Source organism: Emys orbicularis, chromosome 5 (genome assembly GCF_028017835.1).
Source record: "Emys orbicularis isolate rEmyOrb1 chromosome 5, rEmyOrb1.hap1, whole genome shotgun sequence".
NCBI classification, from domain to species: Eukaryota; Metazoa; Chordata; order Testudines; family Emydidae; genus Emys; species Emys orbicularis.
This window is the reverse complement of record NC_088687.1, coordinates 1,140,741-1,167,041: the sequence shown is the minus strand read 5'-3', so window position 1 is coordinate 1,167,041 and position 26,301 is coordinate 1,140,741. Positions and strand designations below refer to the sequence as shown.

At 48.5% G+C, this 26,301-nt stretch overlaps 1 protein-coding gene across 1 annotated transcript; it reads left to right on the top strand.

Moving 5' to 3' along the window:
* Positions 1-4,631: 4,631 nt before the first annotated feature.
* On the top strand, positions 4,632-19,588 carry DUSP4 (dual specificity phosphatase 4). The gene is made up of 4 exons (XM_065405083.1): positions 4,632-5,013; positions 17,200-17,336; positions 18,089-18,308; positions 18,882-19,588. The coding sequence occupies exons 1-4, from the start codon at positions 4,632-4,634 to the stop codon at positions 19,265-19,267; spliced, it is 1,125 nt and encodes a 374-aa protein (XP_065261155.1). The 3' UTR covers positions 19,268-19,588.
* Positions 19,589-26,301: the final 6,713 nt, after the last annotated feature.

Below are 26,301 nucleotides of genomic sequence, written 5' to 3'. Positions count from 1 at the left end.
CAGCAGCAGTGACTCCCAGCCTCTGGTGCAGACAAGCCGCTCCATTCCCCACTGGGCAGGCAACTCCTTCTGCTCATTAACCCGGTCACGTTTGAGGAATCCATTGAGCCTGTCAGCCGCACCCAAGCGACCAGCTGTGGCTAGCACATGTTCTTCAAAGCTGGTTAGAACACTTTTGGACACAGTGTAGCAGCCCCTCCTTTCCATTGCCCACCCCCTGCCAAACACACCAGTGGCTTTGCTTTGTAATGTAGTTACAGAGAAAGGCCAGCTCAGATGGACACCAGGAGCTGGAGGCTCAAAACTAGATTAGAAAATCCATGACTCACCTCTATCTCTAGCTCTCGGCTCTAAGACCTAGACCTCACCACTTCCTAAATGGAAACTAAGTGCAGTGCCAGTGTCACATGAGAGCCCGACAGTGACTAATAATTGGGGGTAACAGAAATGTCTGTTCAGATCTGCTTGATTTACCAGAGTGAGCAGAATCATGGTAACTTGAATTCATAGACTGTTCTTTACACTGGGATTTACCACTGACCATATTTGGCTCACTCAAACCTCCCCAGTAGCTACTGTGTTATTCTTCACATTCTGTCCTGAACTGCTGTGTTACTAGTTACTGTCTGCTGTTAAAGAGCTGCTGCATTTCACCCCAGAAATGGCTGCATTCCAAAACCTGCATTGTCCCCATTTTCTTCTGTTTAATCCATTCTGTGCATGAGCTGTTTTGGCCAAAAGTATGGGTTTGGAAATATTTAAGCTGGGGCTAGTCAGCTCCAGTAAACCTGCCCAACTGGAGTCAAGTTTTATCTCTTCCTCTATTACTAGTATAGGAAAATTGAAATTCTTGTATGAATTTGAGTAATATTGATCAAGTCAGCCACCAATGAACATAACAGACAGCTTATACTAACTGTATAGACAAATGAAATATATTGATCTTATCTATTTTGCTGATATTTATACTGCTGAATATCATTTTCTGTACTAATTTTGACACAGCACAATACCTTTCACTTTCTATAATGTGTATTTTAAAACAGGAACTGACACTTGAAACAGACTCATCCTACCTGTAAATTTGGGAGGTGAGCATGCACGTACACACACCCACACACCTTTCTGTGAATTGCCTTGAGGCAATTATGGGAGCCAGTCATACATAATAATTGCCAGGTACAGAGCGAGAACTCCTTGTATCATGAAATTTTAATATAAAACCAGATGTAATTAGTATTTAAGGTGTCCAAGATAGTAACATGCACCTGGATGTGCTCCACATGATGCCATAGTATGCACTTGCTGGGAGTATGCACTCTAGATTTCCTACAAAAAGAAGGTTTCCTTATTGTAGGCAAGTGTCAAACATTTCCCTGCACAAAGGCCTATATCTTAGCATCAGTTCTTTAAATGAACCTTCCATTTATTTCAGTGAGAATTTCCTGAGCAGAAAGGTGCAGTTTATGGTCCAAACTAAGATTTAAATTCTGCTCATATTTGAATATAATTTTTAAATTATGTTGAAATCTGACACTAAATTTTACTTTTTTCTTTTCAAAGCTCAAGATTTAAGGATGGGCTTTATGTTGGACATCAAGGGAAATGTGACGACCCTCTGTCACTTCTCTTTGTAGGGCAAGGCCTCAAGGTATCTTGTATGTCAGTACCTGTAGTAGTAGACTTACTCTTTCCTGGCTGCCTCTCAAAAAGTTGCACTTTGTGTATGTGACAAAATAACTTTCTCTTACAATGAATTATTTCTATGTGGGATGGAATACATTCTTTGGGGGTATTAAATACACTGCACCCAAGGCATGTAAATGAATGACTATATTTTATCAATGGAAGCACTCTTATGGCAGCAAATGGTAAATTACTGAAGGGTAAGACAAACCCACCTGGCTAGCACAGAAGTCAACAGTGTAGCAGGCAGGAGCTGTCAAAAAGGGGAGTGGGGAGTGGGCAGCAGCAGGGAAATGGGGGAAGGGAGCCTATCCACACCACATGTCTGGGACTTGGGAACCATCTGTATCCATGGGCCTGACTCCTCACTGCGGCTTGCGTCATGTGCTGCTATTGACTCGAGTGTAAATGCTACCAAAGCAGAATTCTCCATTCACAGACCTCAATGATAGCGCTTTACAGCTACTTTTCACAGGTAATCACTGCAGAGCGTGTAGAGAATCAGACCCCCTGTTAGTCTGTCCTTCCAAACACTGCCCCCTGCGGGAAGGAATGTCTTTGTAGCAGCCTGCACACACCACCTTGTTGCCTTCCGGTTGCAGCCTACAGATGATATAAGGAGCAATAGCCACATAATTTGGCTAGAGAACTGAACTCTGTTCTGAACTCTCCAGCATTGTTTACCCAAGAACAATCAGCCCAGGTATGTGAATGCTTACAAAACCCCTCTGCATTCGGTGTGCCTTCTTCTACCATCTCCCTCAGTCCCTGGGACATGCCCCAACTTAAATCTTACTTGTAGGGTGGCCTTTTCCCAAGGCCATCAGAGGTTGGCAACTTGATCTTGTTTAGAACCTGGACTTCCAAGCAAACTAACTATTTATCATGCCCTGCCGTAGAGCTGTGTGGGAACCAGAATTTCCATTTCACAGGAAATTCTGCATTTTTGACATTTGTTTTCATTCCTCGGCACAAAAATTAACCATGAAATGAAATTTTTTTGGGGGGGAGGGAATACTTTTGTTTCTATCAAAATATTTTGATTCAATTTTCACTTTCATATTTTTTTACTTTATAATATAAAGTAAATGTCATGATGCAGAGTCTCTTTGAAATGAAAAACTGCTATATCCTATTCTGAAGAGATGAAGCAGAACATTTCAACATGATCAAAATGCTCCATTTCTAATGTATCAAAACACAATTTCATTGACATCGACATGTTCCCCAGGAAAGTTTCAATTTCAGCGAAATGGTAATTTTCCAACAAAAAACTGCCCCTGAGGAAAATTTCCAAGCAGATCCACCCTGCTGGGTTTTGTTCAGGATCCCCTTGTAAATTGAACCCCTCCAATGTTTGTCCAGCCCTAGATAAAACCCTATGGGATGCAGGTGAAAGGAAGAGACAGAATGATGAAGAGAAGGGAAGGGGCGCTATAGAGGAGCAGTGCCTTAATCTTACTGGTAAGAAAACAGGAGGCATTTGAATTATGGTGCCATAATTCCATTCAGTGATTCTGGTGAATTGAGTTTTTCTCCAACTTCAACCCCATAATTCATGTATCCATTGGTTAGTCTATAACATGATTTCTCATGTTGTGATTAAGTGGTTTTCTAATATTCCAGTATGTCATGATCTCACCATTCCAAATGAGTTCAGGAAATCTCCTAAAATATACAGAAGGAATGTGGATAGCCAGGGAAGGTCAGTTACAATAACATGTTAGTTCTGCATGTACATTTTAAATATAAGAGGTTTTGTTTCATTCTCAAACAAAAGCTTAAGTGTTTCTCTTTTTTCTCCTGAAAAGCTGTTGAACTCCTAAGAACATATTGGCAGTCACTGATATTTTATTAATCTGATTTTAGTAATAGCAAGAAAAAATGCTGACCTGCCAGATGCATTTCTGTATGTGCATGGAATGCTCACAGAATCAGGTGCACTGGTTTATTTGTTTGAAATAATAATTTCCCCACAGAAGGAACATGGAAATGGAAGCCTAGTTGTTGCCAGGAACCTAGTCACATGGGTATGAGGAGGGATGTCAGCATACAGCTTTGTTCCTTTAAAAAAAAATCACTAAATCCCACAGTTTAGGCTTCCTTCTAGGTTAAGTTGACATCACTCATCCATGGCATTACAAGCAATGTCAGGGGGAGAGGTCCTATGACAGTCTTGTTCCAAATGAAATCCCCCATCTACTCTCACATTAAAAATAAAAGCCCAGCTATGCAAAGGATCTCTTAGCATCCATTGCTTTTAAAAATGATACCCAAATCACTCCTTTCAGGATCACTATGATGCAATTCATGCCAGCTCCTTGGGCAATGGGGGGACTGAATGACCAGGGAAGAAAACATCCCCCCAGCTATAAATAGGGACATCTGTGGCAAAAGGCAAGGATGATGCTGGGCTACTCAGCTGCAAAGCATTATGCAGAAGGAGAGCTATTTCAAGAAAAACAAACAGGGATGGTGCATCCTCCCTGAGGAAGGGAGTGGGTTTTCAACCTGTTTGGCCTTGTACAGGAGATGATCCCTGGGGAAGGCCTAGGTAGGTGGGTTGGGAAGCTTACACGTGGGGCTGCCTGGAGGAGGTGTTCTGCCCTTTCTCCGCCCACCCCCAGTGCTCTCCACACTAGCTGTGTCCCCTTAGTGCAGACCCCAGCAGAGCACCCAGACCCTAGCGCCCCCAGAAGAGCAGAGGAACCGTGCCCCGCGCCCTCGTTCACCAGCGGGAGCAGCGCCACCCCCTCCGCTCCGCCTGGCTGGCTTTTGTGAATGGAGGCGGGCGGGCGGTGACGTGGCGCGGGCGGGCCCCGAGCTCCATTCAGCTGGCGGCGCGCGGCGGCGGGGCGGGGCCGGGCGCTGTAAAGGGCCGGGCCGGGCCGGGCCCGAGCGCTCTGTGTGGGCTCCCGGCTGCGCGGCCCCGCTGCCGGCCCGCCATGGGGGAGCTGCGCGAGGTGGAGGGCAGCGCGCTGCGGCGGCTCCTGCGCCGCGAGCCGGACGGGCCGGGCCCTGGGCGCTGCCTGGTGCTGGACTGCCGGCCCTTCCTGGCCCACAGCGCCGGCTACATCCGCGGCGCGCTCAACGTGCGCTGCAACAGCATCGTGCGGCGCCGCGCCAAGGGCGCCGTCAGCCTGGAGCAGATCCTGCCGGCCGAGGCCGAGGTGCGCGCCCGCCTGCGCTCCGGCCTCTACTCCGCCGTGGTGGTGTACGACGAGCGCAGCGCCCGCGCCGAGAGCCTGCGGGAGGACAGCACTGTCTGGCTGGTGGTGCGGGCGCTGCGCCGCGACACGGCGCGCACCGACATCCGCCTGCTCAAAGGTGCGCACGGGCTGGGGGTGTGTGCCGGGGGGGGGAAGCTCCGTGCATGGGGGGGGGCTGGGGGTGCGTGCCGGGGGGGGCGGGGAAGCTCCGTGCATGGGGGGGGCTGGGGGTGCGTGCCGGGGGGGGCGGGGAAGCTCCGTGCATGGGGGGGGGCTGGGGGTGCGTGCCGGGGGGGGCGGGGAAGCTCCGTGCATGGGGGGGGGCTGGGGGTGCGTGCCGGGGGGGGCGGGGAAGCTCCGTGCATGGGGGGGGGGCTGGGGGTGCGTGCCGGGGGGGGGCGGGGAAGCTCCGTGCATGGGGGGGGCTGGGGGTGCGTGCCGGGGGGGGGCGGGGAAGCTCCGTGCATGGGGGGGGCTGGGGGTGCGTGCCGGGGGGGGGCGGGGAAGCTCCGTGCATGGGGGGGGGCTGGGGGTGCGTGCCGGGGGGGGCGGGGAAGCTCCGTGCATGGGGGGGGGGCTGGGGGTGCGTGCCGGGGGGGGCGGGGAAGCTCCGTGCATGGGGGGGGCTGGGGGTGCGTGCCGGGGGGGCGGGGAAGCTCCTGCATGGGGTTGCGTGCCGGGGGGGGGGCTGGGGGTGCGTGCCGGGGGGTGCATAAATTCCGCGGCTACAAGAGGGTTGTGTGTGACCCATGAATAATGAGTGGGGGCGACGCGGGCTGTATTCCTAGGCTGCCAGGCTGGCTGGCAGGCAGGGTTCCCTGTGGTCTCTGGCTCTCTGCGCAGTGTGGTGGGGCAGACGGGCCGCCGTTGATCTGTGACTTTATGTGCGGGGGTCTGACCTGGCTTGCAGTGGGGCGGACTGGGCTGCTCCCCCCGCGGGGGCGGGGGGGGGGGAACTGTACTGCTGGACTCGCCCTGTGGCTGCGCACACCCGTGCAAAGCGCCCTGCCGCATTTCTTAGTGCAGCGGGCTGTGGCGTGTGTGGGGTCGCTCTGCCAGACAGCTCCCCCGCCAGAGCAGGCTTCGCGGGGTGCTGCCTGGAGGGGAGAGGGACTGTGCTGGGAGCCGGCGGCTGCTCCGGGTGTAGTGCGGGGGGGGGGGGGGGCATTTCCTTCCTTCCATTCACTGGCACATTCCATTCATTTTTTCACACTCCCAGCCAGCCTTCAGACTGGGGCGGGGGGACGGGAGGGTTAATCAAAGGCCTCCCCTCCCCCCCCGCCTTCCTTCCCCTTTGTTAGCTGGAGGCTGCCTAGCTAGCTAGGCAGCACGCCTGTGGCTTATGGTGTGTCCCCCAGAAAAGTGGGTTTTATGGTGTGCTGTAGTTGTTTCCTGCCCATTTGACTGGTCAGCTGTTGGGGGAAATGCTACTGGTGACCTTTGGTTGAACCGCGAAGGCGATTTGCAGGGGGGGGGTTCGGTTTAGGTTGTCTGGTTTTCTCTTCTCTCCACCCCATCCACCCACCCTTGTTAACATTTTACCTGGGGAGGAGGAACCACCTGAGCTGGGTGTTTGTTACAAAAATGAAATCTAGAAGTGCGCCAGCCAGATTCTCTTCTGTTTACAATCCTGGTGTGGCAGATGGAATGTGCTTTCTTGAAGGGAACTCTGTTTTATTTCTGTATAAAACCATTTTTATGTTTGCCACATTATTCCAGGCAGTTACTATCTAAAGACAAAAGAACATTGTCTGTGCACAAGGAGGATTTCACTTTCTCAATTTGTCTGCTTTCTGTGGTGTTTTTAGGATAAAGCAGTAATGTAATTTTTTTTAAAAAAAAATCCCCTTCTTGAAGGGTTCTGGTGCCCCTTCCTGTATGTCCTTTCCCACCCCCACCCCCTCTAGAGTTTTGTAGTCATTCCCTGGGTCAGACTGGGTCTGTGCTGATTTTGCTAGCTAACTGGGTTTGTGGATAAGAACAATGCTATAATTAGTCAATTTTCTGTTTCATGAGTTTAACTGAACTATTACATTATTTTTCAAAGTATAGCATTGACATTGAGCTCCTGATTTTGCAGAGATGATTTTTACCTTTTGCTTTAAGCCTTCTTTTTTAAAACCTGATTGATTTCTCCTTGTTTTAAGATCCAAAGGGGGTTTGGATCTGTATTCACCAGGAGTTGGTGAAAGGAAGGAGGGGGGAAGGGTCAATTTCTCCTTGTTTTAAGATCCAAAGGGGGTTTGGATCTGTATTCACCAGGAGTTGGTGAAAGGAAGGAGGGGGGAAGGGTCAATTTCTCCTTGTTTTAAGATCCAAAGGGGGTTTGGATCTGTATTCACCAGGAGTTGGTGAAAGGAAGGAGGGGGGAAGGGTCAATTTCTCCTTGTTTAAGATCCAAGCAGTTTGGATCTGTATTCACCAGGGAATTGGTGAAAGGTTTCTCAAGGCTTCCCAGGGAGGGAATTCTTAAGATGGTGGCAGCGGACCAGAGCTAAGCTGGTAGATAAGCTTAGCAGTTTTCATGCAGGCCCCTACATTTGTACCCTAAAGTTCAAAGTGGGGATAACTCCTGTTATTTTTGAGCTCCAAAGGGTCTCTTAAAGGCAAAGCATGCGTTTTAAGATAAACCAGATGGGATCCACATGCATGTGTGGTTGGTGTTTTTTTTTTTTTTAAATACAATTTCAGGAATTTTGTTCTCAACCAAGCTCGATATTTAGAATATATTCTGTTTTCCTGGTGTTCTTCAGCTATGTCCAACTTTAAAGCAGATTACAAATCTATCTCTCACTGATCTCAGTGACTGAACTATGCAGATCTTTAGATTGGGTAGATGGAACTAATTTGAATCAAATTTAAAAAAAAAGTTTTTAAAAAAAAACTTGTTCACATTGGGATGCTGGTATGGCTGGATTGCTGAAGGCAGATTTTGCTGTAGCAAAAGTAATCTGAAGTGCGGTTCATTGTAGTAGAAAGAAACCTCCTGGAACTGGGCTGTACAGGCTGCTGGTGTTTTTAATGAACAGTCTACCGCCAATAGTCACTAGTCTAAAAGCAGACTGACAGTAATGACTCTCTTTAATTTTTTTCTTCCAAAAAAAAAAAATTTCTTCTACTTCCGTGTTTGTTTAGGTAATGTGAGCCCCCAGTGGAATTACATTTTTGTCTTACAGCTAACGAGTTTTAATGTGTTGGTTTTACTTACAGCGATCTGTGTGTGCCATTAGATGATTGTTTAAACATAATGCAGGGAAACCCCGGTATAATGCGCCCCGCGATAGCGCGAATTCGGATGTAACACGGTCATAAGGTGGCTCCGGCTGCCCCAAGCAAAAAAAAGGGGGGGGGCCAGAGCGCCGCTGAAGCGCCCAGGGGCAGTGGTCAACTGGGGGCCCCCTGTGCCTCCCTGACAGTGTCCCCAGCAGAAGGTGGGGAGGGGGCAGGGGAAGCCCTCAGCACACCAACCCATCCCCAGCAGAAGTGCAGGGAGTTGTGGGGGAAGCCCGAGCACTGGGACACCCCCCCCCCCACTGCAGCCCCGGAAGGCAGCGTCACAGGTTGGGGGGGCACTCACTCCCCACTGCGGCCTCAGGCTGTGACGGGGGGACAGGGCATCTCTGGTCTTGGGGCCGCAGTGGGGGGTGGGGAGGACATAAGGTAGCAAACGGGTTGAGGAGCTGCAGGGGGGACGGAATGGGGGGACCCTGAGTGGCACCCCAGGGAAGGAGCAGAAAGGGGTGGAACCGTGGGCGCGGAGGAGCCTGCAGCCCTGGAGCTCTCTGTCCCCGGCAGGCGCGGGGCCGTGGCTTCTCTTGAAGCCGGAGAGAAGCCATGGCCCCGCGCCTGCCGGGGACAGAGAGCTCCAGGGCTGCGGGTGCCGGTGTTCACTGTCCCTGGCAGGCGCGGGGCCGCAGCTTCTCTCCCCTGCTGGGCACTAGGCTGCGCACAACAATGCACCGCCTTGAGGACCACTGACGGGCTTGAAACCCCGCTATACCGCGACCCAGCATTTAGCGCGATGTAATTTTTTGGACCCCAAACATCGCGGTATAGCGGGGTTTCACTGTGTTTGACATTTACATTGTACTAGGTACAGTTAAAAGAGCAGGAGCTTTTCTAAGAATAAACACTTACATAGCAATGGAACCTAGTATAAATGTTCGGGTTTTTTTGCAAACTGAAAATGCTAGTTTGTTTCAATACAATCACTGATGATTTTTTTTTTTTAAATGTAAAAGTTAAAGTTGGGCCTGACCTGGTTTCTTTCAACTTGTTTTTGACTATGAATTATTCCTTCCTGTAAAACTGACCCTTTGGTTCTCCAGTCTCAGATTATATGTAAAGTCATAAGAACATAACATAAGAATGGCCATACTGGGTCAGACCAAAGGTCCATCCAGCCCAGTATCCTGTCTACCGACAGTGGCCAATGCCAGGTGCCCCAGAGGGAGTGGACCTAACAGGCAATGATCAAGTGATCTCTCTCCTGCCATCCATCTCCACCCTCTGACAAACAGAGGCTAGGGACACCATTCCTTACCCATCCTGGCTAATAGCCATTAATGGACTTAACCTCCATGAATTTATCTAGCTCTTTTTTTTTTTTTTTTTTAAATCCTGTTATAGTCCTAGCCTTCACAACCTCCTCAGGCAAGGAGTTCCACAGGTTGACTGCGCTATGTGAAGAACTTCTTCCTTGTATTTGTTTTAAACCTGCTACCCATTAATTTCATTTGGTGGCCCCTAGTTCTTGTATTATGGGAACAAGTAAATAACTTTTCCTTATTCACGTTCTCCACACCACTCATGATTTTGTATACCTCTATCATATCCCCCCTTAGTCTCCTCTTTTCCAAGCTGAAAAGTCCTGGCCTCTTTAATCCCTCCTCATATGGGACCCATTCCAAACCCCGAATCATAGAATAGCAGGGTTGGAAGGGATCTCAGGAGGTCGTCTAGTCCAACCCCCTGCTCAAAGCAGGACCAATTCCCCACTAAATCATCCCAGCCAGGGCTTTGTCAAGCCTGACCTTAACCTCTAATTCCACCACCTCCCTAGGTAACCCATTCCAGTGCTTCACTACCCTCCTAGTGAAAAAGTTTCACTAAAGTTTTTCCTACTATCCAACCTAAACCTCCCCCACTGCATCTTGAGACCATTACTCCTTGTTCTCTCATTTTAGTTTCCCTTCTCTGAACCTTTTCTAATGCCAGTATATCTTTTTTGAGATGAGGAGAAGACCACATCTGTATGCAGTATTCAAGATGTTGGGTGTACCATGGATTTATATAAGGGCAATAAAATATTCTCGGTCTTATTCTCTATCCCCTTTTTTCATGATTCCTAACATCCTGTTTGCTTTTTTGACTGCCGCTGCACACTGCGTGGACGTCTTCAGAGAACTATCCACGATGACTCCAAGATCTCTTTCCTGATTAGTAGGGGCTAATTTAGCTACAATCATATTGTATGTATAGTTGGGGTTACTTTTTTTCCAGTGTGCATTACTTTGCATTTATCCACATTAAATTTCATTTGCCACTTTGTTGCCCAGTCACTTAGTTTTGTGAGATCTTTTTGAAGTTCTTCAGTCTGCTTTGGTCTTAACTATCTTGAGCAGTTTAGTATCGTCTGCAAACTTTGCCACCTCGCTGTTTACCCCTTTCTCCAGATCATTTAGGAATAAGTTAAATAGGATTGGTCCTAGGACTGACCCTTGGGGAACACCACTAGTTACCCCTCTCCATTCTGAAAATTTACCATTTATTCCGACCCTTTGTTCCCTGTCTTTTAACCAGGTCTCAATCCATGACAGAATCTTTCCTTTATCCCATGACAGCTTAATTTACATAAGAGCCTTTGGTGGGGGACCTTGTCAAAGGCTTTCTGGAAATCCAAGTACACTAATGTCCACTGGATCCCCCTTGTCCACATGTTTGTTTGACCCCTTGAAAGAGCTCTAATAGATTCGTAAGACATGATTTCCCTTTACAGAAACCATGTTGACTTTTGCCCAACGATTTATGTTCTTCTATGTGTCTGACAATTTTGTTCTTTACTCTTGTTTCAACTAATTTGCCCGGTACTGACGTTAGGCTTACTGGTCTGTAATTGCCGGGATCACCTCTAGAGCACTTTTTAAATATTGGCGTTACGTTAGCTATCTTCCAGTCATTGGGTACAGAAGCTGATTTAAAGGACAGGTTACAAACCATAGGTTAATAGTGCTGCAATTTCACATTTGCGTTTTCAGAACTCTTGGGTGAATGCCATCTGGTCCCGGTGACTTGTTACTGTTAAGTTTATCAATTAATTCCAAAACCACCTCTAGTGACACTTCAATCTGTGACAATTCCTCAGACTTGTCACCTACAAAGGACGGCTCAGGTTTGGGAATCTCCCTAACTTTCTCAGCTGTGAAGACTGAAGCAAAGAATTCATTTAGTTTCTGCGCAATGACTTTATCATCTTTAAGTGCTCCTTTTGTATCTCGATCGTCCAGGAGCCTTACTGGTTGTTTAGCAGGCTTCCTGCTTCTGATTTACTTTTTGAGTTCTTGGCTAGCTGTTCTTCAAACTCCTTTTTGGCTTTTCTTATTACATTTTTACACTTCATTTGGCAGTGTTTATGCTCCTTTCTCAAACCTTTTTCCCAAGAAAGACCTATTACACCTAAGGGTGTTTGTATGGCATTTAAGACACGGGGGTGGGGGTAAACCTGCTCCTAATGAAGTTAATGGGAGCAATATCAGACCCCAAATCTGTTATGTTAAATTCACTTTAATCTGTCTTTTTTAAAATTGTGCATGGGTTACTGTTATATAATTGGAGTCATTCGAGTTGACATGTAATACCTGCTTTATAGTAAAACCATGCTTTAAAGCAGTTTTGCAGCTGGGCTGACTGGAGTACAAGGAGATCAAAATGTCTTTCCAAACACCTAGTGAAACAGTGGCTAAATCACAATTAAGACCCAAGAACCTGCAGCTCCACAAACCTTTCTTCTATAGACCATCCTGCCTGTCCACATCCTACAGCTGCTGTAATCACAGCTATGACGTTCTTGTAGAACAATCTGACTTTGTATTACTTGTAATCCCGCCTTGGGGTTCTGTCTGTCATGGAGTGCAGTGTCTTAATACAAATGCTGCCTATCAAGAAAAACATCATTCAATAATACGAGCAGCAGAACCTCAGGATGGAGCGAAATGTTAGCATCAGATTTTTAAATCAGGCAGCAAATTGTGTGAGGGAGGTATATCATTTCTCTGGCCTTGATTCTGCAAAACAATCCCATTGACTTCAATAGGGGGTGAACAGGGATGAACTTAAGCGCGTGCATACAATAGAACCTGTTTGAGTGCTTTGCTGAAACTGGGCCTGTTCCCCACTAGGTGCACACAGTCAATGCAAATTTCCAGTTCAATTTTTTTACCAGTGCAGTCAAACTTGATCTAAATCCCAGCCTTTATTCAGGATTGAATACATAAAGAATTGCACAGCCAAGAAGCATTGCTCACAGTTAACCTGTCTTTAGGGCCAGATTGTGAGTACACCTCTTCCCCGATATAACACTGTCCTCGGGAGCCAAAAAATCTTACCGCGTTATAGGTGAAACCGCATTCTATCCAACTTGCTTTGATCCGCCGGGGCGTGCGGCCCCGCCCCCCCGGAGCACTGCTTTACCGCGTTCTATCCGAATTCATGTTCGATCGGGTCGCGTTCTATTGGGGTAGAGGTGTACTTCATTGCTGTTAGTCACTCCAGCCTCAATGAAGCCTGAGATCTGAATCTGAGATTAAATCCTGGCCCCATTGCAGTCAATGGCAAAACACCCTTTGATTCAGAGGGGCCAGGATTTCACCCCTTGTCAGTTCCGATGTATGGAAGACAGAGGTGCCACCTGGAAGCTGACTGTGGAGGACAGCCTGTGGCCTGATGCTGCAGTTCAGCTCTGTCCTCTGAGAGACACAGCACCAGTGTCTGGGGGAATTGCCCCTGGGTGTGATGACTTCAAGATCCAAGCCCTAAAGACTTAGTTAAAATAGTCTTAAAACATGAAAACTGTTTATAGGTATCAAACAAGAAAAGAAACCAGAATTCTGGCAAAGTGGTAACCTCATGTGGGAGTCTAGCAGTTGTAAAGAGAAGGTGTCAGGTAACACCCCCACCAGCACACAATGAATTGTCCTACTCTCCTTTTCTATTCTTCCTTCCAGAGCGTGAGTGTTTCTGTGACTGCAGAGGCTGTCAGCTCACCTGTTGTGCGGTGGGTGTTGAACAGTGGGTGCTCTTCCATCTTCTTCTTGCAATTCTGTTTTGCTGCTGGCTATGCTACAGAGTCACACCTCAAAGGCAACGAGGAAAAATGCAGAGCCTGAGATCTACAAAAATAAGGGTACATGAGAATTTGATGTGTTGATCTCTTTAGAGGCCTAAAAGACCCGATAACTAAGCATGCCTGAAATCTACCTATTGCTGTATTTCAGTGAATGCGCTTCTAATATGGGGCAGTATGTTGGAAGGAGAAATGTAGGTCCAGTGATCAGTCTGCTGGGTTTTATAGAAGTTGCCACCAAGGAACAGTAATTGGAAGACCTGCAAACCCAGAACTGTAGTAGTCTGGCTGGGATGAAATACATCTGTGGATTAAGATTTCAGCAACTAGCCTAGAAAGCATAGGCCTTAGGATTTGTCTACACTGGACTTTTGTCAGTAAAACTTTTGACGTTCAGGGATGTGGGGGAAAAAACACCCACCCTGAGCGACAAAAGTTTTAGCAACAAAGTGCTGGTGTGAACAGTGCTTTGTGGGCAGGAGACTGCTCCTAATGCCACTCATTGGGGGGTGGGGGGGGTTGTTGGCGGGAGAGCTCTCCTGCTGACAAAGAGGAGCTACACAGCACACCTTTTAGTGGCACAGCTGTGTCGCTAAAAGGTGCATAGTGTAGACATAGCCCTAGTATGGCTAGATTCCTGCAGTGATGATAAAACAGCTTAATTACTTGCACAATATGGATTTTTAAACAGAGGTCAACATTTACAAGGACTCAAAGATCACTAGTGTTTAAAAGAGAAATATCCCTGGAGGTAAACAGATGACATTTGAGATTCCCTGCACTAGAGAGCCAATCAATAACAGTTCTGTTTTGTCTGTTGGTAGGAAAATATGAAGCCATCTGTGATTGAATATCACATGAACAATTATGAAAACCAACAAGCTGTTTCCACAGCATCATCAGATCTGTGTTTGTGTGGGTTTTTTTAATATATGTAAGTGTGATACAGCAAACCCTTACTCACAGGGATAAGCATTGTCTGTCTGATTCCATAAACTGCAAGGCATGGGGGAACTGGGCCAAGAGTTAATTTTAAAAGCTCTTTTGAGCAGAGAGGACTGCAGTGTGGGGAAAGGGCAAGAACAAGACTTGTGCTGAGGTAGAGCAGCACAGATCCAGCGCTTATTGACAATTAAGCATCTGATTTTCCCCCACCATGTAAAACCATCCTGATCTGGTAACAAACCTAATTTGCATAGGTGTAAGTGACTACACCAGGTGAATTTCAGTTGCTTCACACAAGTGTAAATTATTGCATGAGATGCAAAGTAAACAGTCTGTGTTGTTGTTTTTTTTGTTTTTTCCCCCTCCCCCCACCCCCCCTAGTCATTCATATAACTCTTGTTAGATCTGGTGCTAAGCACAGGGTTGTGAGTTTATTTGGTTTTGTACTTTCCACCCCAAGTCCAAGATAAAAACCTTAACTCCAATGTGGTCCTAGTTCCAAGAGGATGGAACTAGAGTGAAAAGTGTAAATGGGAAGATAGAGTAGCAGGCCAATGTCGCTTGAAAAGAGAAGTCTCAGACATTGCAAATGTCACCACCTTTCGACAGTGACACAGAAACTACCCAGTCATGGCCCCACCTGTTTAATTTTGAAAGCTGGCATTAACCTGTTTTCTGCTCTCCATTATCACTTGAGCTAGCACTCAACTGTTTTACTCTGGCACTCTGTCCTGCTGGCTTTTCAGTCTCTGGAGTATGGCGCCTTTGAAGATGTTATGTTTTTTGCCCTTCAAAATTGTCATTGTCATTGTCATTGGTTTTTTTTTTTTTTTTTTTTCCCCCCCTTGGTATAAACAACTCAGAACAGTTGCCTTCACAAGGTCGTTCTTTCTTTTGGGAGCTTGAGCAGATAAGGATGGCAGGACATTCTCCTATTATCTACTCTGACAAAACCTTGCTTCCCTGTCCCCTTCCAAGCTAAAAGATACTTAACTGATCAACAGGATTTTTCAGCCTGAAGACACAGCAACCTGGGGAAAGATTCTAGCAGCCCTGAGCGAGTGAAGGTGCTAGTTTGCTCCTAACCACTTCCCAGAGCTATACTTGCATTTGGGCAAATTTCTTTAAGCAAAATGAAATTATAAATGAGATGTGAAATCTGGATTTGTCACCTTGATGGGGCAGGGGCTGTATTTATGTGTATGTACAGTACCTAGTACTACTGGGGTCTCTGGGCACTGCCCCAGTATGAATAATTAAGAGTGACGATTGATAAATGAGCACTGAGTCTGCCCCACCCCTTCCCCAACTGGTGGGGAGGGTTAGACAGGCTACTACTGTGGCCACAGTTGGCTACTAATGCCCTATACCAGAGATTCTCAGCCCCGTGCTGACCTCCCAGCCCCAGCGTTGTGACCCTCTTTAAACACAGTGATACCCTTTGGAAGGGTTGGGGTCATGCTCCACTGGTGCAGAACTTCTGCAGTATAAATTGCAGGCCCACAAAAACCATCCCTTCAGAACAGAGGTTGTGACACAAGGTTGGTTGACATCTGGTTCTGGTCCCTCCCTGGTGTTATGCTGCTGTAACCATGTGGAGTGCAGTGGAGCCATGGGGATCAGATTAGAACTGTGCCCCATGTGGGATTTTTGTGTTGGCGGGGGTGGGGGGGGCAGATACTGGAGGCCAGGCTTGTGCAGAGGGTGTGAATGATGGCATTGGCAGAGTCTACAAATCAGACCCTGGACTAAAGCTGGATCAGAAATGAGTTTGTGCCCAGCTGTGCCTTGGACACCGCTCCGCTGCAGGGAACTCTTTGGCGTGTAACCGCAGACTGGGGCCCTTCCTGCAGCAAGGCTATTGGGCATGTGTCTTCTCATGCTGCATGCATGGCAAGGGCAGTCTTGTGAGTCCCTGGGAATGTTGCCCTTTGAGTGCATGTGCCCACACTCACATAGAGCCCCATCCTGGGCCACTGACCTCAGTGGGAGCAGGTCAGCGTTGGCTTGCCATGGTGCTGCAACCCACAAAATGGAATAATCCAAGACCGATTCTGTACTGGGGATTGCCCTGATAACTGCCACTAGTGTAGTGTCACTAGTGCAAGGAGACCAGGAGAGGACCAATGATCTCTGCCCCTACAGGGTGGGGGTGGGACAGCAATTAACCAGTGTAAATGGCAACTTCCCTGTGTGCACTGGGGGCTTGCAATGGTCTGAGCCCAGCATGGGTACCAGGATGGCGCTTCTGTTGTTTACTTGAATTATAGAAATGCTGACAAGGGGCTGGATTTTACCAGCCCGGTGGTTATGATGTAGCTTCAGTGTGGGGCGGAGGTATGCTGTGACAGACAGGAAGAAACGAGAGGGTCTCTCCTCAGCTGGGATGAGGGACTGCTGGGTGATGGGAACGCACACGTCACTGAGAAGAGAAGTGTATTGATGACACAGTGCTCACCCCACCCCTTGATTGCCGGATTTCAAGTGAGATGCTGTGTCTGCTGATCACAAGGGCCACCCGGGGGCTGGGGAAAAGCTCGCCCTGGGCAGGGACTTTGGGAGCCAAGGGCCCAATCCTGGGAAGTACTGAGCTGCTGTAATGCTCTTGTCTGTCACTGGTTTTCCTGGAGCTGCTGATGCCTCCTTGGGAGCCCAGAGGAGGGGCAAAGCATAGCCCCTTGTGGGGGTCAGTAGCTCAGAATTGCTCCTTAAGGTGACATCCTCTGCTAGTCTAGCAGTCCTAGGCGACCCCTCCCCGTCCCTGTGCACTGGTAGCATTGCCCCAAGAGCCAGGTACAATGAGATGGAGACTAGAAATGACTGATGCCATCCCCTGCAGCAGTGACCTCTAGTGGCAAATGTAGAGCTGCTTTGCAGCGGCTCTGCCATGTCTCTGCATTCTGTCAGCCCTTGGGATCTGTAGGTTGGCAGGGAATGCAGGCTGCCTTCTGCAGACAGATTTGTCTAATGAAATCACTTTTCCAGGGTGACCCTTCATGCCTGTCTCTTTAATTGCAGGAGGTTACGAGAGGTTTTATTCAGAGTACCCAGAATTCTGTGCAAAAACAAAATCCCTGAGCAGCATTTCTCCACCGACCAGCATGGAGCCAATCGAACTGGGGTGCAGCTCCTGTGGGACCCCTCTGCATGATCAGGTAGCTTCCCTGTCCTTCAGCCCTGCTCCAAGCACTACGCACACTGACCTTGGTACAGTGTTTAAAGGGTTTTCCCACATGCCGTGAAATTTATACCACCCTGAGTGGGGCGGGGGTCTCTACAAAAGAGCCCAAACCACCATCTCCTGGCTCATCACTTGTGAGCCACATCACATGACCTCACATGTACAGTGCATGTGAGGTCATGCTGTGCGCAGGACACCATTTTGCTCTTCCAAAGGGTGTCCCCCATGCTGTCTGGGCTCCTGGGAGGAAACAATCCATTCCAACAGGGTTGAGCAGGTAACCCATTTGGGAAGGCCTGCTGTAATGGGTGCAGGAGACTAGTCTGTCATGGCTGTGTGCAGTCTGCTCTGTTACATGGGCCTGAACCAAGAGTGACTCTGGCTTCAGTGGAGATGCTTGGGATTCACACCAGAGCTGGAGGGTTTTATTTGCCCACTGGGTGCCAAAGCCTACATTTCCAGAAGCTCAGTGATTTTGCATGTCTCTGTTCTTAGTGGCCTGACATGAGACCCTGGGAACCAGGCCCCTTCAAAGGGCCCCGAGTAGGCCAGTCAAACAGATGATCCCCGAATCCTGCGTCACTCTTGAAGATGCAGGCCCTGCTGGCTTTTGCTGGTAGCTGCTCCCAGCCTCCTTCCCCTTCTGCCTGTGATGTTCTCCCCTGGCCTCCCAGCGATGTTCCCCTCTAACAGTGACCTCCTTTGTGTTGCTCTCTCCGGAAACAGGGAGGCCCAGTCGAAATCCTTCCCTTCCTCTACCTTGGCAGTGCGTATCACGCAGCCCGGAGGGACATGCTGGACACACTGGGCATCACAGCCCTCTTGAACGTCTCGTCAGACTGTCCCAATCACTTCGAAGGACACTATCAGTACAAGTGCATCCCAGTGGAGGATAACCACAAGGCCGACATCAGCTCCTGGTTCATGGAAGCAATAGAGTATATAGGTATGTGTGGTCTGCTGGCTAAGCCAGGAAGCTGTGTGGTGGTTGTGGAGGAAGACAGATACTGGGGTGGGGGGAGGGCTGGCTTATTCTCTTGCCCCAGGGGCTTCCCCTCTGGGCCAGGAGAAGTGTACATTTGCCCAGGGCCCTGTGCCCTATCTAGAACCTTCCTGTGGCCCAATAGTGGGGCAGGCCCCACTGTCTGTTGAACACTGGTTTGGAAAGGCTCCCCTAAAGCACCCACTCACTTTGGGTGCCTGCTGTGGGCCAGTTCTGGGGCCTGCTTTCCAGAGGGATGAGGGCCTGCTGCCCCAGTGGAAGGCAGGGGTGCCATGGGTGCTCAGACCTCTGACAGCAGTGCCTAATGGCAAGCAGCTGTCTGGAGCTTGTGACCCTGCTCCCCCATCGCCATCAGGGCTGTGGCTGCTGTTCCCTACAGATGCCCTATTCCTGTGGCCTGGTCTGTTGGCAACTCCTGTCTATGGTGCCAGTGGCCCCTTGTCAGCAGGGGGTGCTCTCGAGCTGTCCGTGTGAGCAGGATGAGCTATTCACACCTCCCTCCCTTCTGCCCCCCAGACTTGGTGAAGGACTGCCATGGCCGGGTACTGGTGCACTGCCAGGCTGGCATCTCCCGCTCTGCCACCATCTGCTTGGCCTACCTGATGATGAAGAAGCGCGTGAAGCTAGAGGAGGCCTTTGAGTTTGTCAAACAGCGCAGGAGCATCATCTCCCCCAACTTCAGTTTCATGGGTCAGCTGCTGCAGTTTGAGTCCCAAGTATTGGCGACCTCCTGTGCTGCCGAGGCTGCCAGCCCCTCGGGGACGCTGAGAGAACGGGGCAAGGCCTCCTCCACGCCAACCTCCCAGTTTGTGTTCAGCTTCCCGGTCTCCGTGGGCATGCACACGACCCCCAGCAGCATGCCCTACCTGCACAGCCCCATCACCACCTCACCCAGCTGTTAGCGCCTGGCACTAACTAAGGCACTGGGGCAGTGCCTCCAGCACGAGGGATGCTGACCTCACAGCTGCTGCCAGCCATGAGACTGCAATAACTGACTGGCATCGCTAGCCAGCCCCGCCACTCTCACCTTGACACCGAGCAATAACGGTTGGTCTGCCGCTGGCTTCAAGCTGCCTATAGGGGTCCTTGTTTTCATAGAGAAACTTCTTACCTCATTTTTTTATTTATTTATTTTTTGCTTTTAAAGCAGTAAGGCTTGAAGTTGTGAATTCCACAAATCCTGACAATGTGTCTGACCAGTTTCGTTTTGGGGGAGAAAATTACAATTTCCCAAAGTGCCTGGTTTTGATTTTTTTCCCCCTTAATATTTCTTTAATAAAATCCCCCAAAACAAACACCCAGCAGAAATATTTTTAACCTGGGCAGGAGACTTCTGGTTTTTAAAACATGGACTTGCTAAAAACAAAGTTTGAGACCATGAGATTTATTGCAGTGCTTTCCTCTGAGTATTGAAATGCAACATTTGTGCTGTCAGTGATTCTATAACCTATTTATGTTTTAACTATGAGCACAACAGCATGCAGGTCTCAAAGCAGCTAGAAAACAAATCCTCTTATCACACGCCTGCAAGGACAAGCGTGGGGATACTGTACCATTCTCCTGTGTCGGGGGGACAGGGATTAACGTGCATTTCCAGGCTGGACACAAGTGAGTTCAAATCACTCAGTCACTGCACCATGGACTCTTCCATCCAAGGAACAATCTCTGTGCATAGTGGGTAGCTCATACGGGTAGTATCCTGTCTCCTTCCTAGCCCTGCTTGTATCTTGCATCAGAAAAGGGGTGGTTTCTTTACTTGGGCATGGCCAATGCTTGTACACATGCTCTGCACTCATCACACTCCTCTGGAACATTGTGTCCATCTTGGCATGAGCTGATGGGGACTCTGTGCTGAGGCTCCTGGATGCTTTCTTGGGATCCAGCCTCTGAGGATATAAGGTAACAGTGCCATGCTGGGAGCTTGGGACCATGGCATGCTATGGTGATCAGTAATTCATAAGCATCAGTGACAGTAGGGTGCCGCTCTGGCTGCCTCAGAAATGTTATTCCCCAAATCAGAATAGAACACTACTCTAGTGGAGAAAAAGGCTTTCTCCATTAGGGAAGAATCTTGGCACCTCGGGCAGGGCAGGGTCACTGTCCTGTCTGTGGATGCAGGAGGCCTTTCCCACTCTGAATGTACAGTGTAGTTGGGTGTGGATGGTGTCATTTAAAGCCATGAGTCTGCAATGCCCTGCTCCAAACCCGGACTCATGGGCAGGAATGAATCCAGCTCTACTACGACTCTATCCTGCCTGAGACTGCATTTGCTGGTAAAGTGGTTACTAGCTTTTTGTCCCCTTGTCAATGTCCCTAGTGTCACTCTAGCTGCATGCAGATCCTGGTCCCCTTGGCACAACTCCCATTTATTTTACTGAGATCTGGGGCGAACAAGGTATGTCTACACTACCCAAAAAAACCCCGGGAACCCTGCAGCAGCGAATCTCAGAGCTTGGGTCAGCTGAATTGGGCTTGGGCTGGGAGGTATGAACAGCTGTGTAGACATTCTAGCTTGGGCTGGAGCCTGGGCTCTGAAACCTGGGAGCTCTGAGCCTCACTGCCACAAGTCTGGGTTTTATTTCTGTTGGGTGGTGTAGAGACAACCATGGAGTCCATGGCAGCAAGCCCAATTTTCCAGCGCAGCAGATTGAAATAAAAAACAAAGCAGCAGCTAATGGAGCTATTTCCTCTGCTATGTCTGGGATGTTGGACCATTCTGGCCACTTGGGGACAGACACTTTTCCCTGCTGACAGCTCTTCCCTTGCCTTTCTGGCAGTGTTGATTTCTCCATGGGATTTGTCCCTTAGTTCTGTTTGAAACTCTCCCCAGAGCAGTTGCACAGCTGAGAACCATCAGTTCCCCAGACGTAAATACTGCTGGACAAGCTGACTGTTCTGCCCTGTGGTGGGCTGCTTGTGGCAGAAGGAAGCAATAGTGTTTGCCAAAATGGTATCTCAATAATGCCCCTACCAACCCTTTCTGAGCAGAGGTTTCTCTTCTCCTTCAGCCCCCCTTAAACACCAGCTTGGCCCCTGACTCAGCCTGGGTTGGAATGTGCTAAAATTACCCATTAAAGGAATAAACTCTGTGCCCTACAAGGGGAAGTAGAACATTCATCCTTGCATTTAAAAACCAGTCTGTTAAATAAAGATAGTTTGGCTCAAATGTTCAACATAGGCAGCTAAGCTGCACCTCTGAGCTCCAATCAACATTGGGTACTTGCACATGCCAGCTGCTTTTACTTTTGCATGTGCCAATGTCTTGCAGCCATAGTTTTGGGTTTTGGAAAATGTGTCCCTTTGTATGTGCCACACCAAAATGGTAACTGCTCCCCAAGCCAAGGCCTCAGTGATCTGATCAATTAAAAGACAGAGCACTCTCACTAGCCTGCAGTTAGCATTGAGCAAAATTGCATTTCACATAATTCTGCTGTTAATGCAAATGCACCATGTAGTCTGTAACCTCTTCCCTGGGAGCAGGGTTCAAAACTGCTGTCACCTACCCCCCCCCCTCTTTTTTTTCTTCTTTTTTTACTACTGTATTGTTCCGTGTTTGTAGGGGGGGGAATCTATACCCGTATCTGTTTAAAGACACTGTTTACCAAGAGCAAGAAACCATTCAAACCTAGCTGGACCTGTTGTGTCACTGGGTCTCTGTCATCTTTGCAGTTTCTTCCATGTGGAGTGTGGTGGAGGTGAGCACCTTGCCCTCAGCACCTGTGGGGCAGCCAGCTAATGCTGGAGCTCAGGGGTGAGTGGCTGATAGTGCTGTGTGCAGTGAGCACTTAATGCTGATTCCCTAGTCCAGGCCACTGTAGCAGGGCAGGGAGTGTAGAGAGAAGTGGAGCTTGGTGCCAGTGCCTTGGGGGGGACAGGTGTTAACCCTTTGGCATCACAGCAGGTATTGACTTTCAGGGACAGTTCTACCTGGCAGGGGAGGCTTCCCGTCACCAGGCCTTTCCTGCTCCCAGGGGCGTCTTCACTGAGCATGGGCCTAAAACAAGCAGGACCTCAGGTTAACACTTTATCCACAAGATGGCAGCTCGTGCTGGATGGTGCCCTACCCTCTGCCCATTTGGGTATGGGTGGCCTGGCCTCAATACTCCCCTGGTCCCACAGTCTCACTGCTGTCTGGGCACACACATGAGGGTGCGTTATTTGCTTTAGCACCGGCTCCTCAAATGGCCGCTGATCTTTTGTCCTGCACTTTAAGTAACAAAATACCGTGGCCCACCATAGGAGAGCATCCTTGCTTTTGATGTTTGCCCAGTATCTGTCCAGCTGGCTGTCCTCTCTGATCAAGGTGGCCACAGATGCTTCTCCAAGGGTACAGCAAGGAGGCAGCTTTGGATAAAATCCAGAGAGCAATGCAATAATTTCTGGGCCCAGCCCCCTCACTCACAGTGGTCCTGTTGCTACAGCTGTCTGTAGGTGTGTCAGATGTACATATGTATGGTTTTTTTTAGAAAGTTGACATGTTTGTTTTTATTTATTGCCTGAGAGATCATTTGGAGAAAAATAAATATGTTTTCAACAGCACTGTCTGTTTCCTACTCCTCTTACATAGTGCTTTCCAGCCCCAGATTTCAAAGCACTTTGCAACAAAGGTCAGTATCATCCCTGTTTTACAGATGGGAAATGGAGGCAGAGCCAGGTGAAGGTCAGTGGCAGAGCCATGTCTCCTGAATCCAGTCTTCTATACATGAGGACCAGGATTCCAATATGTGGATGAGCCAATGTTGTACAAAAGAGGGGTATTGTCATGTACAATTACAAAGGTCATAGAGGAGTTTTTAAGCTAAGGGAAAGCCGACACGTGCAGAGGAGTGAATGGTTTGCGTAGAGACATCCCTTAGGGGAGGATTTATTAAAAGGGAACTTGACCAACTTTTTCCTATCCTCTTTACTAAGATAAAGACAGGTAGGTGCTAGTGAGGGACAGTTAACCAAAAAAGAGTCCATTTACATATAACATGAAGATAAGCAATTCACTATTGTCACGCTGTACAAATGCTAGCAGTCTAAATATTAAGATAGAGCTTGGCATTAAATGAGGCTATTGATATAATAGGCATTGCTGAAACCTGGTGCAATGAGGGAAATCCATGAGACATGGTAATAGCAGTGCTACTCTCTGGGAAAGAAAGTGCAGAGTTAAATGACAAATGAATTTCTATGGATAGACAGCCCCTGCTTGAACAATAAGAGTAGAGCAGAGCAATAGGAATATACTACCGACCAGACTGGCGATTGTGAAATGCTCAAAAAAATTAGAGGTTACAAAAACAGAAAAACAATACTTGGGGATTTCCCCTATTGAGTAGGAACATGTCACCTCAAGACTGGATACAGAGGAAAAAAGGTCTAGACCCCATTAATGACTGCTTCTTGGAGCAGCTGGTCCTGGAACCCACAGGGGAAGAGGCTATTCTTGATTTAGTCCTAAGTGGAGCACAGGATCTGGTCTGAGAGATGAATATAGCTGAACAACTTGGTAATAGTGACCATAATGTAATTAAATGTGACATCATTGTATAGGGTAACATATAAAACAAACCTACTACAGTAGCATTTAACTTCAAAAAGGGGAACTGCACAAGTCAGTAAAATGCAAATTAAAAGGAATAGGTACAAGGGTGAAATGCCTGCAAACTGAATGGAGCCTATTTAAAACCACCACACTAGAGGTTCAAACTAAATGTATACTGCAAATAAGAGAACCGAAAAAATGCCGCACTGGCTAAACAGAGTACAACAGGCAGTTTGGGGCAAAAAGGCATCCTTTAAAAAACTGGAAGTCAAATCCCACTGAGGAAAATAGAAAGGAGCATAAACTCTGGCAAGTCAAGTGTTAAAGTATAATTAGGCAGGCCAAGAAAGAATGTGAACAGCAATTTGCTAAGGACAACAAATTATTATTTGCAGCAGGCTTCACTGTAGAAGCGATGGGGTGGGGAGGGGGAATCACCACCTGAGTCATTGTTTTTAGTTCCAGGTCTGAGGAACTGGCTCAACTAGAGGTGCCAGTAGAAGTAGTTTTGGAACAAATTGCCAAACTAAACAGTAGTACGTCATCAGGCCCAGAGGGGATTCACTCAAGAGTTTTGAAGGAACTCATCTATGAAATTGCAGAATAACTGTGGCATATAACCTATCACTTAAACCACATGTACCAGATGACTGGCAGCTAGCTAATCAAATGCTGAGTTTTAAAAAGGGCTCCAGAGGCAATCCTGGCAGTTAGAGACTGGTAAATCTAACTTCAGTACCAGGTAAATTGGGAGACATTATATTAAAGAACAAAACCATCACCTACATAAATGAACACACTATGCTGAAGCAGCGTCAACACTGTTTTTGTAAAGGGAAAATCATGCCTCACCAATCTACTAGACCACTTTGAGGGAGTCAGTAAGCACATGGACAAAGATGAGCCGGGTGATCTAGTGTATTTGGATTTTCAGAAAGCCTTTGATGAGGTCTCTCACCAAAGGCACTTAAGCAAAGTAAGCTGTCTTGGGATAAGAGGGAAGGTCTGTCATGGCTCAGTAACTTGTTAGATGCTAGGAAACAAAGGGTATAAATAAATGGTCAGTGTTCACAATGGAGAGAGATAAATAAAGGTGTTCCCCCTCACCCTCTGGAGCTGTACTGAGACCTGTGCTGTTCAACATATTTGTAAATGGACTGGGAAAAGGTGTAAAGTGGCAAAATTTATAGCCGATAGACAATTACTCAAGATAGTTAAGTCCAAAACTGAGCTCTCACGCAAGTGGGTGACTGGGCAACAAAAAATGGCAGCTGAACTTAAGCGGTGCTAAGTGCAAAATAATGCATGCTGGAAAAACTAATCCCAACTATCCAGAGTGCTTGGAGTCAGTGGGGAGCATTTCCTGAACACATCCACTGGTGAGCAGCAGGCAAACCCGCTAACGGAAAGTTAGGCCCCATTAGGAAAGAGCGAGTGACTAAAACCAGACACAAGTGTGCTGCCATGATATAAAACCATGGTACGCCCACACCTTGACTACTACCTGCCGGCCTGGTCACACTGTGTTAGAACTAGAAAAGGCACAACGCCGTCTGATACCAGTGCTTAGGGCATGGCACAGCTGCCGTAGGCAGAGCAATTAAAAAGACTGGGAAGAGTCAGCTTAGCAAAGCGATGACAAGTTCATGTGGTAAGTGACGAGGTAACGAACCCGTCCCTAGTCACTTTCGCCACACCAGTCATGGGGTCACAGAGCTCAGTTATACCCACCCCCCGTCCCTCTCGGTGCGTGCTGCAGGCACATTAGCCAGACTGGAGGTGTCCCCAGGCTGCGCTGCTCCCCCCCAAGCCTGGCCATGAAGCTCTTAGCAGCATGTTTGCATTGCCGCTCTCTTTCAGGCAGGCTGGGTGGGCCTGAGGCACCGTTCTCTTGGGTTTTACACCAGGCTAACACACGGCTGGTGCTGGAGCTACACCAGAGCCAGTGCAATCCGGGGTCAGCTCTGCAGAGGCCTCTTGGTCCAGTGTCGGGGGCTGAGTGCTGAGGAGAACAGTGCAGAGGGAGGAACATGCAAAAAATCACAAGTCCAAATGAGACTGGGCGCAATCAAACCCTATTGCAAGGCCTCCAAATTAACCCCTTTCGTGCAGGGAGCCTGGGCCATTGCTGGGGGGGCGCTGGCTGGTAGGAGCTGGCAGGAGCAGTAACCCTGGGCCCACACTGGGAGCAGGAGGGTCGGGCTGGAGCAGCCTTCATTTCTGCCTGAGGCCAAAGTGGTTTTCTTGCCTTGAGGCGCCTGTGATCTGGCTCCCTTTGTACAAGGAGGGACAGGCCTGGTCCCTGATAAAGGTTCACAGGTCAAGCCCTGGCTGCCGCACCGACACCCAGCGCTTCAAGCCAGTCCTAGACATCCCAGCTCCCCCAGGAACAGCCTCGGTCTGGGG

Excerpts from the sequence above, each read along its gene's own strand:
- DUSP4 (XM_065405083.1), top strand. The coding sequence starts at position 4,632 with ATGGGGGAGCTGCGCGAGGTGGAGGGCAGCGCGCTGCGGCGGCTCCTG. Across the intron at positions 5,014-17,199 it reads CGACATCCGCCTGCTCAAAG|GAGGTTACGAGAGGTTTTAT; the intron begins GTGCGCACGGGC and ends CTTTAATTGCAG. Across the intron at positions 18,309-18,881 it reads GGAAGCAATAGAGTATATAG|ACTTGGTGAAGGACTGCCAT; the intron begins GTATGTGTGGTC and ends TCTGCCCCCCAG.